Source organism: Cyprinodon tularosa, unplaced genomic scaffold (genome assembly GCF_016077235.1).
Source record: "Cyprinodon tularosa strain WSP-4 unplaced genomic scaffold, ASM1607723v1 ctg356, whole genome shotgun sequence".
NCBI lineage: Eukaryota > Metazoa > Chordata > Actinopteri > Cyprinodontiformes > Cyprinodontidae > Cyprinodon > Cyprinodon tularosa.
This window is the reverse complement of record NW_024039070.1, coordinates 1362485-1387818: the sequence shown is the minus strand read 5'-3', so window position 1 is coordinate 1387818 and position 25334 is coordinate 1362485. Positions and strand designations below refer to the sequence as shown.

At 39.9% G+C, this 25334-nt stretch overlaps 3 protein-coding genes across 3 annotated transcripts in view; 1 reads left to right on the top strand and 2 right to left on the bottom strand.

Annotated features, from left to right (window-relative positions):
• The window catches only part of kntc1 (kinetochore associated 1), a 35213-nt gene extending 29021 nt beyond the window's left edge, over positions 1-6192 (top strand). Inside the window, exons 58-62 of the mRNA XM_038295534.1 lie at positions 4754-4883; positions 4979-5068; positions 5397-5551; positions 5826-5928; positions 6020-6192. Of these exons, the coding sequence (XP_038151462.1) occupies positions 4754-4883; positions 4979-5068; positions 5397-5551; positions 5826-5928; positions 6020-6055 (514 nt within the window). The 3' untranslated portion in view covers positions 6056-6192. The remainder of the gene's footprint in view (positions 1-4753; positions 4884-4978; positions 5069-5396; positions 5552-5825; positions 5929-6019) is intronic.
• A 1891-nt stretch (positions 6193-8083) lies between these two features.
• LOC119790096 (hydroxycarboxylic acid receptor 2-like) lies at positions 8084-9097 on the bottom strand. Its single transcript, XM_038295444.1, has one exon. It carries the CDS (start codon positions 9071-9073, stop codon positions 8126-8128), a length of 948 nt encoding a protein of 315 aa, XP_038151372.1. The 5' UTR covers positions 9074-9097; the 3' UTR covers positions 8084-8125.
• A 12590-nt stretch (positions 9098-21687) lies between these two features.
• LOC119790167 (hydroxycarboxylic acid receptor 2-like) lies at positions 21688-22967 on the bottom strand. The gene has a single exon (XM_038295576.1). It carries the CDS (start codon positions 22941-22943, stop codon positions 21990-21992), a length of 954 nt encoding a protein of 317 aa, XP_038151504.1. The 5' UTR covers positions 22944-22967; the 3' UTR covers positions 21688-21989.
• Positions 22968-25334: the final 2367 nt, after the last annotated feature.

Below are 25334 nucleotides of genomic sequence, written 5' to 3'. Positions count from 1 at the left end.
ATACAGAACTCCTCAAGCAAAAAAAGCTTCAGTTTCACCTGCTTAAATTTCATAAAAAGTTTTTAAGGAACCTTTGGCTTATTAATTGATTAATGGGGGGAAAAATCATTCTGAAGCGAGTCACGCTCCTCAGATGCTTGAATACTATGAGGCGCTGCTCAGATGCTTTAAGATGGGCTACAGCAGTGGTTCTCAAACTTTTTCTGTCATTCCCCACTTTGGACAAGGGGGAATTTTCAAGCCCCGCCTGTCCCCATCGCCCCAACACAATGCTAATGAAATATGCAACAATCTTAAAATTTTCCAATTTTATTGAAGTAACAAGTAGTATCTAAATACAAACTATCTACATCAAATAACAGCAAGCTAAAAAATAAAGAAAATAAAAATGCAGCTGTGTCAAAATTTGTATCAAGCTCAAAGATAGAAAAAATTAAAGTGCCACTCTGCAATCTGTTAATAAAAGAAAAGAAGTGAAATCCATCTGGCAATACAGGTCTATTTATCCCTGCATTAGTGGCTGCAATGAGCCTGTTTTGCATTGCACAGTTTCTCAAAACGGGGTTGCAGGCTTGATACTGCCACTCTCAAGTCATGCTCAATGTTCAGCTGAGATCTGTACAGGTGCTGGTCATAAAATTAGAATATCATGAAAAAGTAGATTGATTTCAGTAATTCCATTTAAAAAGTGAAACTTGTATATTATATTCATACATTACATACAAACTCATATATTTCAGATGTTTATTTTGTTTAATTTTGATGATTACAAATGACAACAAATGAAAATCTCAAATTCATCATATCAGAAAATTAGAATATTGTGAAAAGGTTCAAAATTGATGGCCCCTGGTGCCACACTCTAATCAGCTAATTAACTCAAACCACCTGCAAAAGCCTTTAAATGGTCTTTCAGTCTAGTTCTATAGGCTACACAATCATGGGGAAGACTGCTGACTTGACAGTTGTCCAAAAGACGACCATCGACACCTTGCACAAGGAGGGCAAGACACAAAAGGTCATCGCTAAAGAGGCTGGCTGTTCACAGAGCTCAGTGTCCAAGCACATTAATAGAGAGGCGAAGGGAAGGAAAAGATGTGGTCGAAAAAAGTGTACAAGCAAGAGAGATAACCGCACCCTGGAGAGGATTGTGAAACAAAACCCATTAAAAAATGTGGGGGAGATTCACAAAGAGTGGACTGCAGCTGGAGTGAGTGCTTCAAGAACCACCACACACAGACGTATGAAAGACATGGGTTTCTGCTGTCGCATTCCTTGTGTCAAGCCACTCTTGAACCACAGACAGCGTCAGAAGCGTCTTGCCTGGGCTAAAGAGAAACAGGACTGGACTGCTGGTGAGTGGTCCAAAGTCATGTTCTCTGATGAAAGTAAATTTCGCATTTCCTTTGGAAATCAAGGTCCCAGAGTCTGGAGGAAAAGAAGAGAGGCACTTCATCCACGTTGCTTGAAGTCCAGTGTAAAGTTTCAACAGTCAGTGATGGTTTGGGGTGCCATGTCATCTGCTGGTGTTGGTCCATTGTGTTTTCTGAGGTCAAGGGTCAACGCAGCCACATACCAGGAAGTTTTAGAGCACTTCATGCTTCCTGCAGCTGACCAACTTTTTGGAGATGCAGATTTCATTTTCCAACAGGACTTGCCACCTGCACACAGTGCCAAAGCTACCAGTACCTGGTTGAAGGACCATGGTATCCCTGTTCTTAATTGGCCAGCAAACTCTCCTGACCATAACCCCATAGAAAATCTATGGGGTATTGTGAAGAAGAAGATGCAATACACCAGACCCAACAATTCAGAAGAGCTAAAAGCCACTATTAGAGCAACCTGGGCTATCATAACACCTGAGCAGTGCCACAGACTGATGGACTCCATGCCACGCCGCATTGCTGCAGTAATACAGGCCAAAGGAGGCCCAACTAAATACTGAGTGCTGTACATGCTCATACTTTTCATGTTCATACTTTTCAGTTGGCCAACATTTCTATAAATCCTTTGTTTTTATTGGTCTTCAGTAATATTCTAATTTTCTGATATGATGAATTTGAGATTTTCATTTGTTGTCATTTGTAATCATCAAAATTAAACAAAATAAACATCTGAAATATATGAGTTTGTATGTAATGTATGAATATAATATACAAGTTTCACTTTTTAAATGGAATTACTGAAATCAATCTACTTTTTCATGATATTCTAATTTTATGACCAGCACCTGTATTTTGTTTTCAGTGAAGCAACAGTTGAAAAGCCCATCTCACAGAGATATGATGTGGCAAAGGGAAGAAGAATGCACACAGCTCTCTGCCCGATGAGTGGATACTCCCTCTCCACTCCAAACCAGAATCCACTATTAGTCTGAGCATTAAACCTGAGCCTCAGGGTGGAGTCAGACCAGTGGCGGCTGGTGAAAAATATTTTTGGTGGGGCTGATATAGCCTAGTGTATGTCTCCAACTAATCCGGAATAAGAATTCAAATAAACAATTGGACAATACATACAATTTACAGTAATGATTTAATTTACTATATAATAACAGTAACAGTGATGATTTGGGTCACTGTGACGGGGTTCTTTGGCCTCCAAGAATCCAGTCTCAGTCGGGTTACCGGTGTTGGTGATTTATTGAGCTCAAAACAGGGTGCAAAAGAAACTAAACATACAAGATACTCTGGGCCTCAGCCTCCCTCCAGTTACCAGCAATGTAACAAAGAAACAGAAAACAAAAATTGCCGCTTTTCTTCCCACAGCCCTCATTAAATATTTTAAGCCCCTCACATCAGGCTCTCTTATTTCTGATTTCTTCTCATTAATCAGTTTTGTCCATATATTACCTCCACAAACAATCGATGTACAAAAACAAATAATTTTTACAACTTAATTCTTTTACACAGATTCATTGACTTATTCAATTACACCAAACTGGGTTTGAACCCAGCAAAGACGCAGCCAGACTGAAGATGACAAGTCCCCGTAGCATAAACACGTACACACCCACACCCACCCACACACACACACACACACACACACACCCCCCCCCCACACACACACACACACGGCTAACCCCACTGAAATATTAAGTGTGCACCCTCAATACGCCAGCAGGTAACCAGGAACAGCTTGTGTGTTTTAAGTTCATGGAGCTACTGGTCTCAGAGCGAGTGTATTGGTCCTCACAAACACAGTATAACAGGAATGTGTGTGTGGTGCGCAAAGTTAGAGAGGTTGTTTTAAGCGACGAGGTGGATTCGTCACAGTCACAATAACCATGACATGAAATGTTCATATCCTACAACAGGGATATTCTTCTGGCAAACGGGTAGATAAATAAGGATCTCACCGAATTTGGTGGAAGCTGCATCTCGGTCGTTACATTCGCCATCTTCCCTCTAATTGTCTGCACCTGCGCTTGGGTGCAGAAGCCTGTTAAAGCGCAGTATTTTCAGCGCCCCAATACCATAAAGTTCCGAGACGCTGATTGGCCATTAAATTCACCTAGCAATAGTACATGATTGACAGATTCTCTGCAAATGTGGGTCAGTCTGATAAGCGCCCCCAGAACAGAGACGGTAGGAGTCTGTCTGTGGAAATCCACAAATTAATGACAGTAGATAGGGAAATGTAGTTTATATAATTTGTTTTGCTTATAGGTACACAGTCTAGAGAGTAAAACTGACATTTATGAGTTAATTTCTAAAAATATATTTTACGTTTCTCTCTTCTTATCAGGGAGGGCGGTGCCCCAGCGCCCCCTATGGGCCGGCTGCCACTGAGTCAGACGTCATTTCAATGAACTGGTCCTATTTATTTAAGATAAAATATTTCAAATTCAGTTATTTATGATCAACCTGCGCCGTCAATCCCGGCGCATGTGCGCTTTATTTGCAGTCTGGACGCTGAGGGTAAACATGCTGTGTCTCTGCAGCGCTGAGAGGGACTCCTGCGATAGCGGGGGAGAACGGGGTTGGGACGGAGGCGCCCCACGGCAGCACCTGCCGCTGGAGGACAAGAAAAGGAACGATACGTGCTTTCACGTAAGAGTCTCCAAAAGTCGCTAATTTGTCGCTAGTCGCTTTTTTGAAAAAGAGTCGCTGGAGGGGTCTGAAATATAGCGACAAAGTCGCTGAGTTGGCAACACTGGGGCGCGAAAGTTTATTCCGTTACAAATAATATGCCGACGTCACGTCAATCATTATTTTGGCACTTCAGTTCCAGGTGAAATTTTTCTCATATCTAATGTTCTTTTAATTAGACTGCATGTAGGCTATTAATGATTACTTTGTGGGTTTGATTGGTCTAAAAAGCGGCAACATACAGCTATAAGGACAGTTTGCTCTCACACATTCTACATTTATAGTCACACACACACACACACACACACACACACACACCGGAACTTGGCGCGCCCCACCTGTCACGTCTCAATTCCCCACCAGTGGGTCGCGCCACACACTTTGAGAACCGCGGGGCTACAGGAACTTTTGATGCACCTTAAAGCACTTTGACCTTAGACTTTACATATAAACCGGCTGTTTCTGCTGCTCAAATCCCACTCGGTGTGAATGTAGCGTAAACCATTCAGTTGTAGCTCCCACTCTGTTTTTGTCACAATTCTCTACTTAACTTTTACCTGCAGAGATGCAATCAATTGAAAATATCACTTTTGTCTGTTTTGTAGACTTATGTTTAATATAGTGATGGTATTAGCACTATAATTCTATATTTTTATGTTCTGAAGGTGTCCCTTCCTGCTGAATCTGGACCTGATGGGAATTGCAAATCGCTTTGTTCAGTTTAATCTTCCTGCCTTTGCTTTGGGAACCCTGCTTCTCATCACCTGTCCGACTAAAAAGGCACAGCAGATCCAGGCAAGTGAATTAATATCCATTTTTACTAATGAAAATGTATTTTCAGGGTTGTTTTGTATTTTTTAATAACCAGATGCTGTTTCTGCTGTTTCCAGGACTTTCTGTCCATGTGCAACCCGGTGGCTGTCCTGGAGCAGGTGGATGAATTTATGAGCACTGGTGAATTGGCAGGAATGCCTTCACAGGTCACTGATCTTTCTGTTTTGTCACTAGTTTAATGTCTTTTACTCAGATTTTCTTCTTTGTGTCAATTCAGTACTGTAAAAAGGTACTTCCTTTCAAAGCTATCTTGATATGAGTCATTGATTATTAGGTTACCAAAAAGCTGAACAGGAAATTATGCTGTATGTGTTTGATGGTGTGAAGTTAAAGAAGCTGTTTGCAATTGTATCAAACTCTTCAAGGCACCACATTGTTAACATGGATGAAATAAACAGGAATACAATTAAGTCTTTTTAACAGATTTATTTATTGTTTCCTGAAAACCAGTATGTTTCTTGTTTGTTCTTTCAGATCAGAGAGACTGTATTCAAATTCATCAACCAAAACGGACAGCACCAGAAACTGTTGAAAACAAAACACTTCGACCGCCTGAAGCAGCTGGTTGTATCCAGTGGTAAACCCGAGCAGGTGAAGGAGTTGGTGGACTGTCTGATCAGCCAGAACTGGTACGGCATCATTCTTTAGTCATTTCATTTTTTAAATCTGTTGTATATATTTCTGTTATCTTTAATATAAATTAATAAGGCCATACAACACAAAAAATGGGTTAGACATTTGATAAACAGGGACACAGAAACAGGCTTCTGTTATAGGACTATTTTATATAAAATTGCCCCAAGATATAGTTTTTAAATGTGTTAGATTGTTGCTCTATGGATCATGCAGAGCTTCAGTATTTTTAATCAGTGATATTTGAAATGTGTTATTTCTTCTCTTTAGTCAGGATGATGCTGATTCGCTCACTCGTGAATACCTGAAGCACAGAGAGCAGCAACGCGGGAAAACGCTGCCTAACGGCTCGCATTCAGAGGGCTGCCTGAAGGTACTTTCATATACTTTCATATAAGCAACCTGTTACTATTCTGTGCTGGTGATAAACCAAACTTATTGCTGTTTTTATTTCTTTTGTCCAGGAGTTTGTCAACATGACGAATGGCGTATGTGGATAAAGCATCATTGTTTTTAATGTTATATTTATACATTCTGTCTCTGCCTTCACTCAACTGAGACGCAGTATTTGCACTCAACCTGTGTTCTATATATTGTTCATTTAATGTAGAATAAACTCTTCTTTCTTGAAAATTTCTTTAAGCTTTTTTTTTCTTTTTTTAATGAAAGAATTAAAAAAGAAGGTGTCTGTATTTTATGCCTAACATCTTTTGATGAAAGAAAAAAAGACCAGAAATCTGCATCAGCCAGGAAAAGTTTAACTGGTTCATCTTTAACAGACTTTGCTTTTAAAGAGTCTGTGTTTAGCAAAAAACTATCTAGTTCTGGTCTGGCAAAGTCTTAGACTTTAAAAATGAGACTGTGTGAGGGATTTGCACAAACCAGGCAGAAAACCACTGATTTTTTTCAAAAAAAAGTCTTAATTTATTCCCAAAATGTAAAAAAAAAAAAAAACATTATAAACTGGGCCCAAAAACAGAAGTCAACAAAACAGAATTCAATTCAGGCTTTAACATAAAGAACTCAAGCACAAACTTACCTAACAAACAGGACATGAGAGAAACTTAAATAGTGGCTGATCAGACCACACAAAGGGGATAACTGATTAATAAACAAATAAACTTAGTTAAACAGATAAATACTGGCCAGACACTAAATTCACTAAAATTTTAAATTTAACTAATTAACAAAATTACCCAAACAAAGAATATTTAAACAAATGATAAACAAATTTCCCTTCCCATTACAAATGGTTTGACCAAATGATTAGCCTGCAGCAACCAATTGAGGAAAGCTGGAGCTCATTGCAGCCATCCACCAGCAGATCCCAAGGAAACTGGCAACTCAAAGAAAAGAAATTAATCAATTGCATCTTGACAAAAAAAAAACAACCTGACAAAGTTAACTAAATGTGTGCACTGCAAAAACTGTCAAAACTTAAAGTCAGGCTAATGAAAATATATGAAGTGTGCAACTAATTTTGAAAATGAAAAATGTAAGAGTTACGACTCAGCTTCAGAGTGTGACAGCAGGCTGTCACAGACTAAAATAAAAGAAAGCTCTTAAAAATAATAATAGTTCTAAATAATATATACAGTGTCAATGTATTTTACGCAAAAACTACTTTTTTTTTTTGCTTAGATTTCCAAAAATCCTTATCTAATAGGGGGAAAAAACAGAAAAGTTTAATTTGAAAAATTCTATAATTTTCAGATCATGTAGGATACCAAATCGAATAAATTTTCCATTTAAAAAATCCTTTATTGTCAAAAAATTGGCTAGATTCAGCTAATTGAAAAAGCTAAAGTAAAACAGGAAAAAAAAAAAAAAATTGATGTTGGAGATTATTATCGGTAGTCATCCAGGACATAGTCATTTAAAAAAAACAATCCATTGCCCTTTGTTTCCAAGTTTGAAGATATTTTGCTTCCCGTCCAGGAAGCTTTTTCAATTCAAAATGTCAGAAATGCCGTTGAATTCAAAGCTTTATAGAGTAGTCCAAAATACCTTGTTCTGGCTTAGAAGACATGCAATTGAACCGGAAGAATGGGTCCGCACCTTAGGAATGGGGAGTCGTTTGGGTTCTTTGTTAGATTACATGGCTTGCAACTGAAAGATAAGGTTTATTTGTAGTCTGATAATTGTGCAGCTTAATCTTTACAGACATTTGCTGCATCCAAATGTTGTTGTTTTTTTATTAAGATCTGTGCTATTCAGAAAATATTTGGCACTTAAAGCCCTGGCAGCCCAGGTATACTGTGAATACAAACCTACAAAAAAGTTGCATCAAAATAAGGTACTTGGTGAAAAAAAAGTACTAATAAAATTCCCGTAGAATACTTAGAAAAGACATAGAACTTAATTAATAGTGTTGTAAACAAGCTGTGTGGTTACGCAAAAAAAAAAAAACTCAAATAAGAGCAGTGCAGAAAATAGAATAGAAACACCGGTATACCGGAATAGAAAATGCATAGCTGTAAAGGAAGGAACAATGTGCATCTTATTTTCCTTTTCATTCAAAAACCATGCTAACTGGGGATACATGACTCCTTTCTCATGGGATTTTAGTCCTAAATCTGCAGATCTGAACCCATCTCACGTGTTTTTCTTTCTGTGCTCTCACCGGTTGCTGTCTGTGGCAGATGCAGAGTTTTCCTACAGATGTTCTTAAAAGCTGGGCTGGAGAAATAGTAGACCACGGGGTCCAGCACGCTGTTAAGATATGTCAAACTGATGGTGATGTAGAAAACTGTGGTTGGCTCCTCCATATCAGCACACTTAAAGCCTTGGGACATCTTGATCCACATGGCAAGGACAGTAATGTTGCTTGGAAGGAAGCAGAGGATGAACAGCACCACCACCACCACGATGAAGTACAGAGCTTTTCTAAACTTGGCCTGGTGGGCCAGCTGTCTCCTCCTCAGGTGGCTGATGATGTGGAAGGTGCAGTAGAGAATGACTAGCAGAGGCATGTAGAAAGAGAAGAGAAACGTGAACTTATGCCAGGACAGGTTTCCTTTGGTCTTTGTGTCCACAATGAAGCTTTCGCAGTAGGTGGTGTTGATGTGTTGCAGCGAGAAGACATGGACTGTCATTGTGATGGGGACCAGCCACAGCCCAAGCGCTCCCACCATAGCTTTACCCACACTTAGAGAGTTGATGGGATGGTGAGGATGCACCACACGCATGTACCTGTCCAAGGCGATAGCCATCAAGAAGAAGGTGCTCCCGCTGCGATTCATGGCCAGCATGAAGAGGCTAATTTTACAGACTGCTTCACTGAACCTCCATCGGATCCCTGAGAGATAATAGCTGATGCGGAGGGGGAGAGCCAGGATGAGCATGAAGTCAGTCACTGCCAGGTTGAAGAGCAGCACAGTGCTGCTTTTCCAGGGCCTCAGTTGGAAGCAAAAGATGAACAGAGCCAAACCATTTCCAAACAGACCCAGGATGCACTCGGTGACCAGTAGCGGAGGGAGCACTCTAGTCAGCACGGCACCACTGAAGTTGCACGGCATGTTGATGTTCTGTGTTGCTTTGATGCCTGCAGAGGAGAGAATGAGCCCAGATAATACCCCACCCATTTGGAAAGAGGAAAAAAAGAAAAAGAAAAAAAAATAAACAAAATCATGGTAGTTGTGTAGTTTCAGTTTTTGGGGGAAGCCAAAAATTTTACTTTATACTAACATTTAATGAAACCTTTTTGCACATGCTTTTTTAAAATAACAAGACTTCTTTTATTTCTGATCATGTTACTGTTTAGAGCCACAGTCCAGCTAAATCAAACCCATTGATCAAATTGGATCAAAAGCTTCTTAACATTGTACACAAGTTATTTTAGAGAGAATAAATTCCTACCACTCAGTGACAGCACTTCTCATTTTTGCAGCAGCTATTTTTCCTCTTACAAGAAACATTTCGACCACAAAGTATGCAGTCTCCTCAAACAGAAATAGACGCATTAATAATAGAAACTCCCCCAGAGTGAGGAGACAAAAGTTTGTTTTGCCACAGAATTCAAAGCACAGCAGCCCTTACAAGACAAATTTTCCACAAAGCATGATACTGCATAACAAAAGTTTTGATAGATTTTGTGCTTTTCCAGATTCTCTCTAATTGAAACCAGCAGAATTTAATTCTGGTCTAGAGTTAAAACTTACATCTGTGCATCTGCTTCCCTTCTGCAGGTCAGCCACCTCCAAAATGTGCTGAAACTAGGTGTGGCAGTACCAACTTTATGGGAAATTTTGTTACAGGGAATCCATTTCTGTTTCCAAATACATGTACACACCTATGCTAATGTAGCAGGAGGACATCTCCTCATGCTCCTGGAGGCAGGAGGGTTGGCTGCAGGGGCAGTGTCAGCCAATTGCCTCTGGAGGGCACCCTATAAAAGGGGCGTGGTGGCATTATCGGTTACCCTCTTCCTCTGGTTCCTCCGCTTTGCTTCCGGGTCGCCTCGGCTGCTGGTTAACGGTACAGGTAGGTTGCAGTGGCTGCTAGTGCGCTCAATGGATAATTGTGGTGCTGATGTGCATGTTTGGTGGTTTGTTAGACAAGACGTTCCCGGTTACAGCGCTTGTGATCAGCGCGTCAATCAAACCTGGCCGTAATCGGCAGCTTTGCCTCCATGACAATTTGACACATTCACTTCCTGCTCCTCCACAAAGTAGTAATATTTTGTTGACAGGTCTGTGTGGGGCCTGGTGATCTGGGGAATTCCAGCGGCGTTAACTTGGGAGAAACAACACAGCTTTGACACGTTCCAGCTGCAGCTTTTTGATAGCTCACGGCAGTCGGACGCCTGAGCTGCGGCTCCACCTCGGTTCCAACTGTTATTTAACCACGGCGGTGCGGTCTGAGACGCCTTAATCAGCCGGTATCGTGGCTGGTTAAACTTGGAGCCCGCCTGCAGCAGAAATTGCCCTCTTCCAGCAGCATAGGCTGGGCTGGATTATTCAAAGGGCTGTTTATGTGACAACTGTTCAACCTCTGTTACTGGACTGGTTCTTGATTGTTATTATTCCCGGTATTACTTTTCTTATCCTGAGTTTATTCAGTTATCTGGGTTGCCTGAGTCCATGGGGAATTGCATTTTGGGTTCCAATTGTTCCTGTGACTCTTAATGTTTGTTTTTTTGGGTTATTCTTTTTTTTCTCCCCTTATAGTGTGCGTGTGTGTGAAAGCTATTTATGCCCCTCTTTGTCTTTTCAGTTGCTGAGAGCTGACGTGGTGGTTCCTGGTGTCCTGGTGGTAGGGACTTCCCGTTTTGGTGTGCAGTGCCGCCCCCTTCTAGTCCATTGTTTTACAGAGTGCATGTGTGTAGTGGCTGCCACGAGTGATTTGGGGTGCCTTCCTTTCTGTTTTGCTTTATCTACTGGGATCACTCCTCACTTCGCCTCGACCCACTCCATCAGGTAAGCCTCAGCACCTGAATTAGGCTCCCCCCTCGCCTTCCCGTGTGTGTGGGTAGTATATTTTAACAAGACCTGTTATTTTAATCATGTTTAAATAAAGAATTGCTGTTTTTTCTAAATTATAACCACGTCTCTGACTCTCTCTATGGTAGAACGGATCTACGTATCCTACCTTTAAAATTAATTCTTTGGGTGAAATTCCCAAGGTGGCGTTATTGGTCCATTAGAAATCGCTAGTATCAGGTTCTCTTTCCTGTATACACCACCTGCTGCCACACTAATAATAATAATTATATAAAATAAATAATGTAGTGATGCAGACAAGTGTTATTCACACTTTGCTTTTTGGAAAGCAGAAAACAGGTTTAAATTTACATTACTTTCAATGTAAAAGTCAATATTGACATTCAAGCAAGAAAACCCATCTAAAAATTGCTGACCAACTTTTTGCATGTTTTTTGCATGGGATGAAGAAGACCACAGGCTTAAAGCAGAAGGATGATCAGGCAGAAGAAAGTCTGGACAGAGCCAGTAGACAGTCCTAGTGATGTGGAAGACCTCCAGCCTTTTTCCAGTACAAAAGACTAACTTCCATTACCATACAGAGTCCTGTCATCTGCAGCAGTATTTGATGCCTCTGTAGTCCTTGGGTGCATCAAAGATGGACAAGAAGTTGAGTACAGAGAGCTGATAAACCGCTTTGTTTCATGGTGTGGAAACAATCCGCTGATTCTGAATGTCAACAAAACAAGGGGGATTATTGTAAGTTTCAGAAGAAAACTGAACAAGTTGAATACTGTTCACATCATGGGAGAAGTGGAGGTCAGGGGCGTCAGCTGACCCAATACTATACAGGGGCACAATAGGGCACAAAAAATTATATTTTTGGCTATTATTTAATTTTAAAAAAGCATGGGCGCAGATAATCAATGCAAGCATGCGAGCAAATATTTTATAGCACTTATTTTTTTATTAAGTCTTATAAATGAATAGTACAATCAGATTGCTGTTTTCTGCATCATTAAATATCTACCTGAACTAAACTGAATTGAATTGGCCCACTTGTGAACTTAACCATATATCTCTAATCCACTACTGATGAAGGAACAATTTATCTTAAATATCTGTCAGCAAACATGAACTTGAAAATTGAAAACTTGAAATGTGCAACCGTAAAAGGAAAAACACCTCTACATGCATAGGTGTCTGTGTTTATCATTTCTATTTCGGCCCATCCTATGAAGGTGCCATGGTGATGATCCTCAGCTCAGCGACACAGAGGAGAGAGGAAGTGGAACATATTCTTTAAAATTTATAACTGCATTATCTGATAATGACAAGCTTAAGTGAAACCTTATTTTGGGGGAGGAGAATTCTGTTAAAGTAATCCTAAAGGTTATTTAAAAGTGGTCAGAGATGACAGGGTTGTGAGGAAATAATGCTATTTCTTCACATTCAGTGCACAAGGTCCAAAGCATGAAGATGAGAATGTGTGGGACTATACACTAATCACTGTAACCCAACCCCAGATCAGCGGAAGAGCGTGGTGACATACATTTTTTTTTATCATATCCTAATTTCTTAGATACGCAACATAAATCAATGTGATTATCACAAATCCAGTCACTAAATTTATTAATTTAATTTGTTTTAAGTAGATCATCAAGATTTACTAATTTAGGATTCTTTTCTAATTTATTTGATTTTGTTCATGGGCAAAACACTGTCTGGATGGAGTAATCAGTGGGTAACAGTAGAGAAGCTGTAGAGAGGAGTATTAAAATACGACTCTGCTTCCTGGTCTGCACTCTAGGTTGTCAGGATTTTGACCAGTTTCTTTAGAAAGAATAGCACATTTCAAAGTGGGATGGATGCGGTTTCTCCAAATCAGACCAGGTTTACCTCAAAAAGATTGCAATTATTAATGTAGCCAACTCAAGCAACTATTTTCTCCTTCACCATCTTCCCCTTTTGCAATTGTAGCACTGTTCCTCTGTATTTTAAATACATTCTTCTTTTTTTTTTCATTTCTGAATTAGAATCTCTAGTTCCAGCGGGGTTAAAAATGTCACGCACGTTAGAGTTGATTGAGTTCCCGACTTTAGGCTTGATCAATTTAGAGTTGCTTATTTCAATCTGAGTTTGTTAAACCTACTTCGTAAAACGGACCCCTGGCCTGTACCCAAATTCTCTGTCATAGAAGAAAGATTTTCTACTAATATACTGGATATTAATCCTTTAAATTTCTTCCTCCCCACTAGATACCTTACACAGTGACACCACAGCCAAATCAGAGGTTGGGTAAGGCAGGGAAGTCTGTTGCAGAGATGTTGGAGGCCCCCCCACCGTACAAACCTGACGCCAAAGAGCAGAAAGCCCTGGAGAACTCAATGGCAAAGTGGATAGGGAGTTCTGGCCTGCCTGCAAGGACCATTGAGGATGAAGACTTTGTGGATATGATGAAACAAACCGAAAATAGGTTTAATGTGTATAGTGTGATAAAAGTTAAAAAGAGAATCAGTGTGTTAAGTTCTATTCTGCACAGCGTTATATAAATAAAAAAGGGAAAAAGAGAAGCTGTGTGTGAAGAATTTTTATCCTGTACAGTGTGATATATCCGTTAAAAAAATAGCAGTGCCTATCTATTATTTACAGTGTTGACCTAAATGACAAAAATGACTATAATTTGACCAAGACTAAAATAGATTTTCGTCATTTAGACTAAGACTAAAACCAAATCGGGAATGCAATGACTAAATATGACTAAGACTAAAATTGATTTTTGTAATTTTGACTAAGATTAAGATAACATTTTAAAAAGCTGATGAAATTAACACTGCTATGGTGTTTTCCTGTTGCCTGGTCTGTTTGTATGAAAAAATTCTTCACTCTGTTAAGAATTGCTTGGCTTAGTTGCTTGGCCTCGATATTACAGACACAAAATGGGTTCCTAACAAATTCAATATCAATCCTGATTTAATTTTTTTTTAATTAAAAAAACAAAAAAAAACCTTGCAATTTTCTGTTTAAGACGCTTAGCAGTTCCCGGCCGGCTGGCATCATCCAGTGGTGGAAAATAACAAAGTACATCTACTTGATTACTTTACTTAATAATTTTTTGAGTATCTTTGCTTTACTTGAGTCATTTTATGTGGGGGTATGTATAACTTTCACTCCACTACATTTCAAAGTGAAATATTTTACTTTCCACTCCGCTACATTTCCAGGAAGCTGATAGCCTAGTGAACTAGCCCCACCTGCCAGCGGCCAAAATCAATTTTGCCTGCAACATTTAATATCCCATTTAGTCTGGTTTATCAGGCTAGGAAGCTGATAGTTCCTTGCTCCTTTCATTTCAACATAAGATTGCAGCCCTTAGGACTGAATTTGGACACTACTTTTTAAGGAATATCCCTGACATTCCACAAACATGAGAAACTCATGGCAGATATTATTTGTAGTTTATAATTTTATTAAGTCGTTAGTTGTTGCCATGTGGTCTAGTAATTCAATTGGATTAGTTCTCAAAATTAGTTGTGGTTTCCTTGTGGTAATAGATTCAACCTTAAACCTTTTAATCCATAATAAAAGTGTGAGGAGAAGACACTCCTGCTTTCTTTATTTGTTTTTAAATAAGAAATGGTAATCATTATAGCTGCCCTTATTTTTTTTGTGGCATTTTTATGCTGAAGTTTTTTTTATAGGTGACGTAGCCACCTGCTACAAATTGTACAAGGTGGTTCTACGCATCAATAAATAAGGTGGTTTCTGAAAGTTTCAAGGCTGTTTAAAATTACTCTCAAAATTAGACAGAAATGTTCTGATGTTTGAAAATTTGATTTGCATTTTTGAATACTTATGTACTTTTCAATGCATGTACTTTTGAATAATTAACTATTTTCAAAATTGTAACAATCTTGGTTCTGTTGTTTTTCTTTAAGTTTTCTGTTTCAAGTTTAGCCAGGTTTTTCATTGTTTTCTAGCTTTTTTGGTGTGTCTGGATTCATTTGAGTTGCTTGGGTTTTTCTGTCCGTCCTCTGCTACTCCCTCTGCAGTCCCTCTTTGCTGGATCCTCGTCTTACCTTTCCTCACCCTGGCTCCTTGATGGTTTTCCCCTGATGTCTCCATGGTTCTGGTTAGTGTTTGATTTTTACGTTGGATTTTTGGATTCCTGTTTTTGTTTAACATTTTTAAGTTGGATTTTTGGATACCTGTTTTTTGTTTGCCTGATCTCTCATTAAACCCTCCAAGAACTCACCACTGCCTCTCAGCTTCTGCTTTTGGGTCCAATCAAAAACCTTTAAACCAAATCCTGACAAAAATTGAATACTTCAATAATTTAAAGGTATACTGGAGGATTTTTGCGAATTTTTTAAAATACCTGCCCTCTCCACTTAAAAAAAAAATGCACATGCACAACCCTGGACCCGCTCCAGAGAGGGAACACCTATTAAATGCGTTTGAGAGTATGCACAAGCCCATTTCTCCCTGTGCACGCACTGTTTAAAAGTTGCTGACCCTTTTAGTGGCATGCACATCTCAAAGAAGCAAAGATGGGTGGGTTGGCTGAGATATCTGTCAGAACACAAAAATATTTTTTTTTACTGTTTCCTTAATTTGCTTTGCTTTCCTTCATCCTCTCATGCTACTGGGCTTGCAATGCTGAGGGTTTTACCTTAACTAACTCATACAGGCTAGTGATAGGACAATCCTTCAGAAAAATGTTGGTAATTCACCCATCCTGCAAACATACTGCCACTCTGGGTGCCTGAGCAAAGACCTTTAACCCTGAGCAAAGGCCTTTAACCCCGCACTCACAATGGCAGCCCACTGCTCCCCAAGGAGATGGGTTAAATGCAGAGTTAAATTCATTGCTCTGTACTTTTGACAGTATAATGACAGTAAAAAAAAAATCTGGAAAATGCTGATTGTAAGGGAATCCAGAGGGTACCAACATTCTGTGGTGATAAATCAGTGGGTGGGTCCATCTCTACGTCTCCACCAACCGTACCCCCTAGTGCAGTGGTCTCCAACCCTGGTCCTCAAGATCTACTGTCCTACAGATTTTAGATGCATTCCTGCTTCAACACAGCTGAATCAAATGAATGGCTTGAAAAGGTAATCAATCATTTGATTCAGCTGTGTTGAAGCAGGGATGCATGTAAAATCTGTAGGACAGTAGTTCTTGAGGACCAGGGTTGGAGACTACTGCCCTAGTGTCCCAGTGAGCTGGGTGCCTCTAGATATATGGGGCATATTTACCTTCTGAAGAAGCTTTTTGAATCCTTTAGAAGGTTCCCAGTGTGCATAGATATACACTAATACTAAATACTAAGCTGCAGCTACAGATATATAGCACCCTGAATAATGTTGTGTAATCACCACAGATTTTCCTTCCACACACAGATATCTAAGGGATACCTGCTGCTCTGGAAGCTTTTTGATGTTTACAATGGTTGTCTGTGGCCTTTTTTTTTTTTTGCTGTAGTGTTCTCTGTTTTCTGTTCCTCTCCTCTCATACAGGTATGGAAACAGACATCTAAGAGTTACTGTTTATTTTCTGTGACTATTTTTGCTGTTTTATTTTCTCTTGGAACCAGCATTGAGGAACTGCACAAGGAGAGTATTTATGGTAGACTGAACAAAGAGAGGACTAACGAGCTGATTGGGAGCAGGTGTTAAGACAGAAGTCTAGAAAGGAGCTAGGGAAAAGGAGAGTAGACCGACACAAGAGGGCAACGAATAAAAACCTTAGAACTAAAATATAACCAGAAAACACAACAAAACAAGAATTAAACCAATATAACCGGAAAACGCAACGAAATAGGAATTAAACCAATAAAACCAGAAAGCATGGAGCAAAGTAAAACTGAATACTCAAAAGAAAACATAACAGAACCAAGACTGTGACAAACCCATGGTCTTTTTTATGCTTGGTTATATGGTTATTTTATGCAGTGAATGATTTATCTCCAGGCCAAATTCACCCTCCTTTTAGTAACATTTAAATGAACAGAGACAATTAACTAAGTAATAAACAACTAATAATCATTAATTGGTTTTACCCTTGATTTGAATGACCTGTTATTAAACTATATCTCCCAGTTCTATTTATTTAATATATTCATAAACTTCTGGTAAACTTGCACAACATTATTAAAACCTCAACCAGAGCACCACCTTAACCCCACCTCAACTCCACTTCAACTCTACCAGAGCTCAACCAGAGCTCAACCAGAGCACCACCTAAACTCCACTTCATCCTAATCAGAGCTCCACCAGAGCTCAACCAGAGATCCACCTAAACCCCACCTCAACTCCACTTCAGCTCCATCAGAGCTCCATCTGAGCTCCACCAGAGTGCCACCAGAGCTCCACCTCAACCACACCTGAACTTCTCCCCAATTCCAACAGAGCTCCACGTCAACTCTACCTCAGCTTCACCTCAGCTCCACCAGAGCTTCACCTCAACCCCACATCAACTCCACCTGAGCTCCACCTCAACACCACATGAGCTCTATCTGAACACCTCCTCAGCTCCACCAGAGCTTCACCTCAACTCCACCAGAGCTTCACCTCAGCTGCACTTCAGCTCCACCTCAACCACACATAAACACCACCCCAACTCCACCAGATCTCCACCTGACTGCACCTGAGCTTCACCTCAACCACACCTCAACTTTATCTCATCTCAATCAGAGCTCAACCAGAGCTCAACCGAAACCTGAACTTCACCTCAATTCCATCAGAGCTCCACCTCAGCTCCACCCCAACTCCAACAGAGCTCCACTTCAACTCTACCTCAGCTTCACTTCAGCTTCACCTGAACTCCACCTGAGCTCCTCCTCTGCTCCACCAGAGCTTCACCAGGGCTCCACATGAGCTCCACATCAACACCATCAGAGCTCCACTTCAACTCAATCCTGAGCTCCACCTCAGCTCCACCCGAGCTTCACATTAACTCCCCTGGAGTTCAGCTTAAAGCATCTTCTAGGAGGGATGCAATCCATTTGTCAAATGAGCCAGAGATAAAGTGATGTCTATGTGGTAGGTCATGCCTCTATTTGATTCAGACGGTGGTCCAATTGAAGAATATGTTTGGTTTCCCATAGTCAGTTTTAAAGTAACAGCTGTCTACAATGTGACGTCAGAGAGACGGACTGCGTTAAGTTTTCATCTGATCCATATAATTTACCTATTTATACAGTACCTGTCTCCCTTGTTCATTCCCTATCAGACTGTCAACCCCTCCTTGTCTATGACATGTTCTTTCCAGACATTTGAATTGAGAAAGCTTCCTGGAGAGGTGGCGAAACGTCTTCAAATCTTGGAAACCAAGTCCAGTGGATATTTTTTGAATTTTTACGGGATGTTCTTTCCAGTGTCAGTGTTCATTGCCTACCTTCTGTGCTTGACCTGCCCTCACTGGATTCTTTTAGCCTCTAGTCTCATTCTGGACTGCTTCTGCCCATCTAGATTTTTTTAAGCCTGCCACTAATCTGCTCAAATGCCTATTTCCTCTTTGCAGTCTGCCTGCATCAACTTATAACCAACAGTATCTGCCCCTGTCTGCCTTCTCAAGCCTGTTACCAGCCTGATTAAGCTCACTACCAGTCTGCATGACTGCTTTCCTTATTATCACCTCCACAAACTAACAATATACAGGTGCTGGTCATAAAATTAGAATATCATGAAAAAGTAGATTGATTTCAGTAATTCCATTTAAAAAGTGAAACTTGTATATTATATTCATACATTACATACAAACTCATATATTTCAGATGTTTATTTTGTTTAATTTTGATGATTACAAATGACAACAAATGAAAATCTCAAATTCATCATATCAGAAAATTAGAATATTACTGAAGACCAATAAAAACAAAGGATTTATAGAAATGTTGGCCAACTGAAAAGTATGAACATGAAAAGTATGAGCATGTACAGCACTCAGTATTTAGTTGGGCCTCCTTGGGCCTGTATTACTGCAGCAATGCGGCGTGGCATGGAGTCGATCAGTCTGTGGCACTGCTCAGGTGTTATGATAGCCCAGGTTGCTCTAATAGTGGCTTTTAGCTCTTCTGAATTGTTGGGTCTGGTGTATTGCATCTTCTTCTTCACAATACCCCATAGATTTTCTATGGGGTTAAGGTAAGGAGAGTTTGCTGGCCAATTAAGAACAGGGATACCATGGTCCTTCAACCAGGTACTGGTAGCTTTGGCACTGTGTGCAGGTGCCAAGTCCTGTTGGAAAATGAAATCTGCATCTCCAAAAAGTTGGTCAGCTGCAGGAAGCATGAAGTGCTCTAAAACTTCCTGGTATGTGGCTGCGTTGACCCTGGACCTCAGAAAACACAATGGACCAACACCAGCAGATGACATGGCACCCCAAACCATCACTGACTGTGGAAACTTTACACTGGACTTCAAGCAACGTGGATGAAGTGCCTCTCTTCTTTTCCTCCAGACTCTGGGACCTTGATTTCCAAAGGAAATGCAAAATTTACTTTCATCAGAGAACATGACTTTGGACCACTCACCAGCAGTCCAGTCCTGTTTCTCTTTAGACGCTTCTGACGCTGTCTGTGGTTCAAGAGTGGCTTGACACAAGGAATGCGACAGCAGAAACCCATGTCTTTCATACGTCTGTGTGTGGTGGTTCTTGAAGCACTCACTCCAGCTGCAGTCCACTCTTTGTGAATCTCCCCCACATTTTTGAAGGGGTTTTGTTTCACAATCCTCTCCAGGGTGCGGTTATCTCTCTTGCTTGTACACTTTTTTCGACCACATCTTTTCCTTCCCTTCGCCTCTCTATTAATGTGCTTGGACACTGAGCTCTGTGAACAGCCAGCCTCTTTAGCGATGACCTTTTGTGTCTTGCCCTCCTTGTGCAAGGTGTCGATGGTCGTCTTTTGGACAACTGTCAAGTCAGCAGTCTTCCCCATGATTGTGTAGCCTATAGAACTAGACTGAAAGACCATTTAAAGGCTTTTGCAGGTGGTTTGAGTTAATTAGCTGATTAGAGTGTGGCACCAGGGGCCATCAATTTTGAACCTTTTCACAATATTCTAATTTTCTGATATGATGAATTTGAGATTTTCATTTGTTGTCATTTGTAATCATCAAAATTAAACAAAATAAACATCTGAAATATATGAGTTTGTATGTAATGTATGAATATAATATACAAGTTTCACTTTTTAAATGGAATTTCTGAAATCAATCTACTTTTTCATGATATTCTAATTTTATGACCAGCACCTGTACCTTTTACCACAATAGTTATCAGGTCTGAGGTTGCCTGTTAAACAAACCAATGGATAACACCAGGTTTGATGCTCTTTCTGCTTGAATTAATTTGTTAGAGCCAGATTTTATTTTATTTGGTAACTTTTAGTGTTGTTTAGCTTGTTATGGATTTAAAAAATGTGCCTGGCTGTCAGAAAATGTCATCGCAGGTTAAAAATTGTGGAAAATGGATTTGCTGCAAGGTTTCGTAGAAAGTTCATTTTAACATCCCAGGTTTTATGTTAAATATTGTGCTCCATGTTTTTTTGCATCTAGACATGCTTTTACACTATTTAAGGCCCATGGAAATAATACTGTTTGCAACTTCTCCTTATTCTAGACATAATGAGAATCACAGACATTATTTTCATGAGAGGTTATACACCAACTGTCTCACTTGTCTCACACAAATATTTAAAATTCCAATAAAGTGCATTTAGGTTTGTTTCAAAATATAAAAAGTAGGGATGCACGATATAATCGGCATCGGTATCGGCCTGTATCGGCCTTAAAACTGAATATCGGACATCGGCCACCCCGCCGATATTTAACCCGATATTTGATCAGCTTCTGAGTTTCTAAAGTCAAAAAAAAAAATAAAAAATACTTCTTCTTCCTCAAAAACTTATTTTTTACAGACTTAAAAACTTCTAAAGAGGGAAAAAATATTGATACATTAAAATATCACAACATATTCATATGCTGATATATTGCCATTTAAAAACACCACATCAATCTTTTACTAATGAAATATTGCTATATGTCATCGTTATGCTATGAAATCCTCCGAAAATTCACGAAATTTTGCCATATTTTTATACGTTGATATATTGATGCGGTATCGATCTATTTTACTAACAAAATCTCACAAGAATTAGCAAAATATCACAAGAGTTTGTAACAGAACTATGACATTTCACGAGATTTTGAAAGTAAAATAGATCGATACTGTGTTTTTAAAAATCAATTTGATATCAGCATATGAAAATATATTTGAGTATATTATTTTTCAAAGTGTCAGAAATGGATAACAAAACTGCTATTTTCAATGACTACTTATTTTTGTCCAGCTTTAACATCGGTATCGGTTATCGGCTATCGGCTACATGAGTTTTAAAATATCGGCATATCGGATATCGGCCAAAATCCCAATATCGTGCATCCCTAATAAAAAGGTCAGATCAATTTAGCAAGTTTGCTTTTATTATTGAACATTCTAAAACAGAATTTAAAGTCTTGCTGATTAAAAAACCCTGTGATGAAAAACTTTCATATCCTTGTTGTTGTGGCTAGAGTAATGCATAAAGACACCTCAGTCAAAGTGTTTATGAACCATAAAACTATTAAAGAGCCAGAATATTTATTTTAATGTATCTTTATTGAACATTTCCTTAATATGCATTAAAACTACTATTACATACATATGAGGTTAGACAAACGAAGTCCAAATAAAGTTATCTACTCAATCTAACTAAAAAAGAATAAAATAAATTCCTATAAAATGCTAGAAGAAATACAAGTGCATTATTGGAAAGCTATATATAAACACGCAGACATATGGCTGTGCAAGAAAATAAGAGAAGTGCAAATAACATATTTCTAATAGCAATAAGGGAAGGAACAAACCACATCTTATTTGCCTTTTCACTCAAACACGATGCTAATTGGGGATACATGATTCCTTTCTCATGGGATTTTAGTTCTGAATCTGCAGATCTGTTTCCTCTGATCAGAGTTGGCTCAGTGAATGAGAACCTGTCTCACGTGTTTTTCTTTCTGTGCTCTCACCGGTTGCTGTCTGTGGCAGATGCAGAGTTTTCCTACAGATGTTCTTAAAAGCCGGGCTGGAGAAATAGTAGACCACGGGGTCCAGCACGCTGTTGAGATAAGTCAAACTGATGGTGATGTAGAAAACTGTGGTTGGCTCCTCCATATCAGCACACTTAAAGCCTTGGGACATCTTGATCCACATGGCAAGCACAGTAATGTTGCTTGGAAGGAAGCAGAGGATGAACAGCACCACCACCACCACGATGAAGTACAGAGCTTTTCTAAACTTGGCCTGGTGGGCCAGCTGTCTCCTCCTCAGGTGGCTGATGATGTGGAAGGTGCAGTAGAGAATGACTAGCAGAGGCATGTAGAAAGAGAAGAGAAACGTGAACTTATGCCAGGACAGGTTTCCTTTGGTCTTTGTGTCCACAATGAAGCTTTCGCAGTAGGTGGTGTTGATGTGTTGCAGCGAGAAGACATGGACTGTCATTGTGATGGGGACCAGCCACAGCCCAAGCGCTCCCACCATAGCTTTACCCACACTTAGAGAGTTGATGGGATGGTGAGGATGCACCACACGCATGTACCTGTCCAAGGCGATAGCCATCAAGAAGAAGGTGCTCCCGCTGCGATTCATGGCCAGCATGAAGAGGCTAATTTTGCAGACTGCTTCACTGAACCTCCATCTGATCCCTGAGAGATAATAGCTGATGCGGAGGGGGAGAGCCAGGATGAGCATGAAGTCAGTCACTGCCAGGTTGAAGAGCAGCACAGTGCTGCTTTTCCACGGCCTCAGTTGGAAGCAAAAGATGAACAGAGCCAAACCATTTCCAAACAGACCCAGGATGCACTCGGTGACCAGTAGCGGAGGGAGCACTCTAGTCAGCACGGCACCACTGAAGTTGCACGGCATGTTGATGTTCCGTGTTTCTTTGATGCCTGCAGAGGAGAGAATGAGCCCAGATAATACCCCACCCATTTAAAGAGGAAACAGACAGAGAAAAAAAAACTAAACAAAACTGTGGTAGTTGGTGGTAGTTGTGTGGTTTTAGTTTTTTTGGGGAAGCCACATAATCTACTTTATACTAACATTATATACTTTTAAGGAAGACTTTATGCACAGGCTTTTTTTTTTAAATAACACCCATCTGTTCACATGATGGCAAGACTTCTTTTATTTCTGCTCATGTTGATTTTAATCATTGCACAAGCTATTTTTCTGATAATAATACTCAGATCTTAAGCAAAAACATTTCTGCTTCCAGCAGTAGCTGTTAATTCCTCTTCTAAGAAACCTTTCTATGAAGAGACTTGAAACTTGAAGTGCAGACACGTTAGTCATTTCTAACAAATTCATAGCAAAGAGTTCTTCTGCTGAAGAGAAGTGATATATTAGTTTTTTGTATTCTACATCCTCAATAATATTTCAGTAAAATTCAGCATACACTATGAAGCTTAGACGAGTGAGAAAAAATTTATATCTCTTACATGCTTCTTTGAAAAGTCTATATATGTCTAAAATGTATGAGATGAGAAAAGTGTGAAACATAAGGTGTGAAGACTGACACAGCGGTTGGTTTGTGTTAAAAGTAGGTTTAGTGTTTAAGAGAAACTGTCATGATGGGTTCACTAAAAGCGACCCAAGAATGCAGAACACCACTGACGGACACAGGGATGAAAGTTTAACAAGTTTATTATGCACAAGCACACAGAATGTACTGGTTCAGGTTCGGGGCCTGGATACTGGTTCACCGGAGTCTGCGTGAGAGACGGTTCAGTTAGCGTTGCCAACAGAGGTTTGATTTCCAGAAGATTACTGATTGTACCTCGAGGGTTCTTGAGATTAGCTTTGGGAGAGTCACTGTTGGATCTGGAGAGGAGTTCATCAGCAGAGTCCGTTTGCTGCTTCAGCGTCTCACGTCTAGAATGAACAGACCTTGGTTTTGGGTTTCCCAGCTCTAGTCCAGAGCTGCTTGGAGGTTCCTTGAGATTCTTCAGGTTTGGCTCTGAGGGTCGGCTCGGCAGGTTAGCTCTTCCTGAGCTTTCACAGAGGAGACACAGGTTTCCTGGAAGACAGAGACTATAGTTAGAATCCAGGCTGGATTCAAAGTCATAGAGTTTCACTGAGGATCTAGGCTTAAGCGCTGACCAACTGGAACAACACTGCGGCGTTGAGGCAAGGTCTGAAGACAGCTTAAGTAGTGGATCCTCCAGCTGTGCAGGAGGCTCCCTCAGAGGATCCACGGCGGACTCTGCTGGAGAAAGGTGGAATTTCTCCAGCTCCCAACAGTACCCCCCCCCTCAACGACCGCCCCTTGGCGGTCCGGAAGAGGTCGAAGGGCAGGAACGCTCGTACTCCTCGATAAGGGCAGGATCGAGGATGTACGAGCCCGGAACCCACTGACGATCCTCCGGTCCGTAGCCCTACCAGTCGACGAGGTACTGCCAACCGCGACCTCGTCGACGGGAGTCCACGATGCGTCGGACAGTGAAGGCCGGATGACCATCGACCTCCAGGGCAGCAAACTGCAGTTTAAATAAAGAAATGAACCTCCTCTGCAGTGCATGAAAATATTTTTTAGTTTAAATTTAGTTATCTTCAGAATTTTGTTACAAAGCAAAGTATTGAAGTGGAAATTGGCAAAGGTTTCACATTATTACATGTTTTGAAACAATATTTTCCAATTGTGATGCACTTTTGAAATAAATATTTGATGAAAAAAACAAACATTGCTTCTTTATTTATTTATTTTTTTAAAGGGATTTTTACACGTTCAGAAAAGTAAAATTTTTAGTATTTAGAGAATAATTCCTATGCAGTTAGGAAAACATTCCATGAGAGTGTTAATCTTCCAATTCTAACTCCTAGTCGGTGTAATTAAGTGGTAAATTATCAACTCCAGAAATATTTATAATGTAACACTAAATAAGAGTTACAATGCAAACTCTCCAAAAAGAGTCAAACTAACAGTCGCTGGTGTGGACACATATAGACACTTCAAGGGTGTTAAAATCAAATCTGACAGTGTTGATTTGAGCATGTTGGATTTGCTGTGCACCATCTTGCTCAAGAAAGCATAAAGATGTTTGTTTTGTAACCATCTGTTGTACCCCTATAAAGATCAAAATATAATTTACTTCATTAAATTCAATCAACATCACTTATGAGGTTAATCACATTTCCAGAAACCTATTGAACATGATCATTACTCCAACTGAGTGTGAAGTGCCCTGGCAATACCTTACTGTCTGCCTCCATCGAGTGAGTTTCTTGCAAAAAAAACAAACAAAATTGTATATATAT

Excerpts from the sequence above, each read along its gene's own strand:
- LOC119790096 (XM_038295444.1), bottom strand. The coding sequence starts at position 9,073 with ATGCCGTGCAACTTCAGTGGTGCCGTGCTGACTAGAGTGCTCCCTCCG.
- LOC119790167 (XM_038295576.1), bottom strand. The coding sequence starts at position 22,943 with ATGCCGTGCAACTTCAGTGGTGCCGTGCTGACTAGAGTGCTCCCTCCG.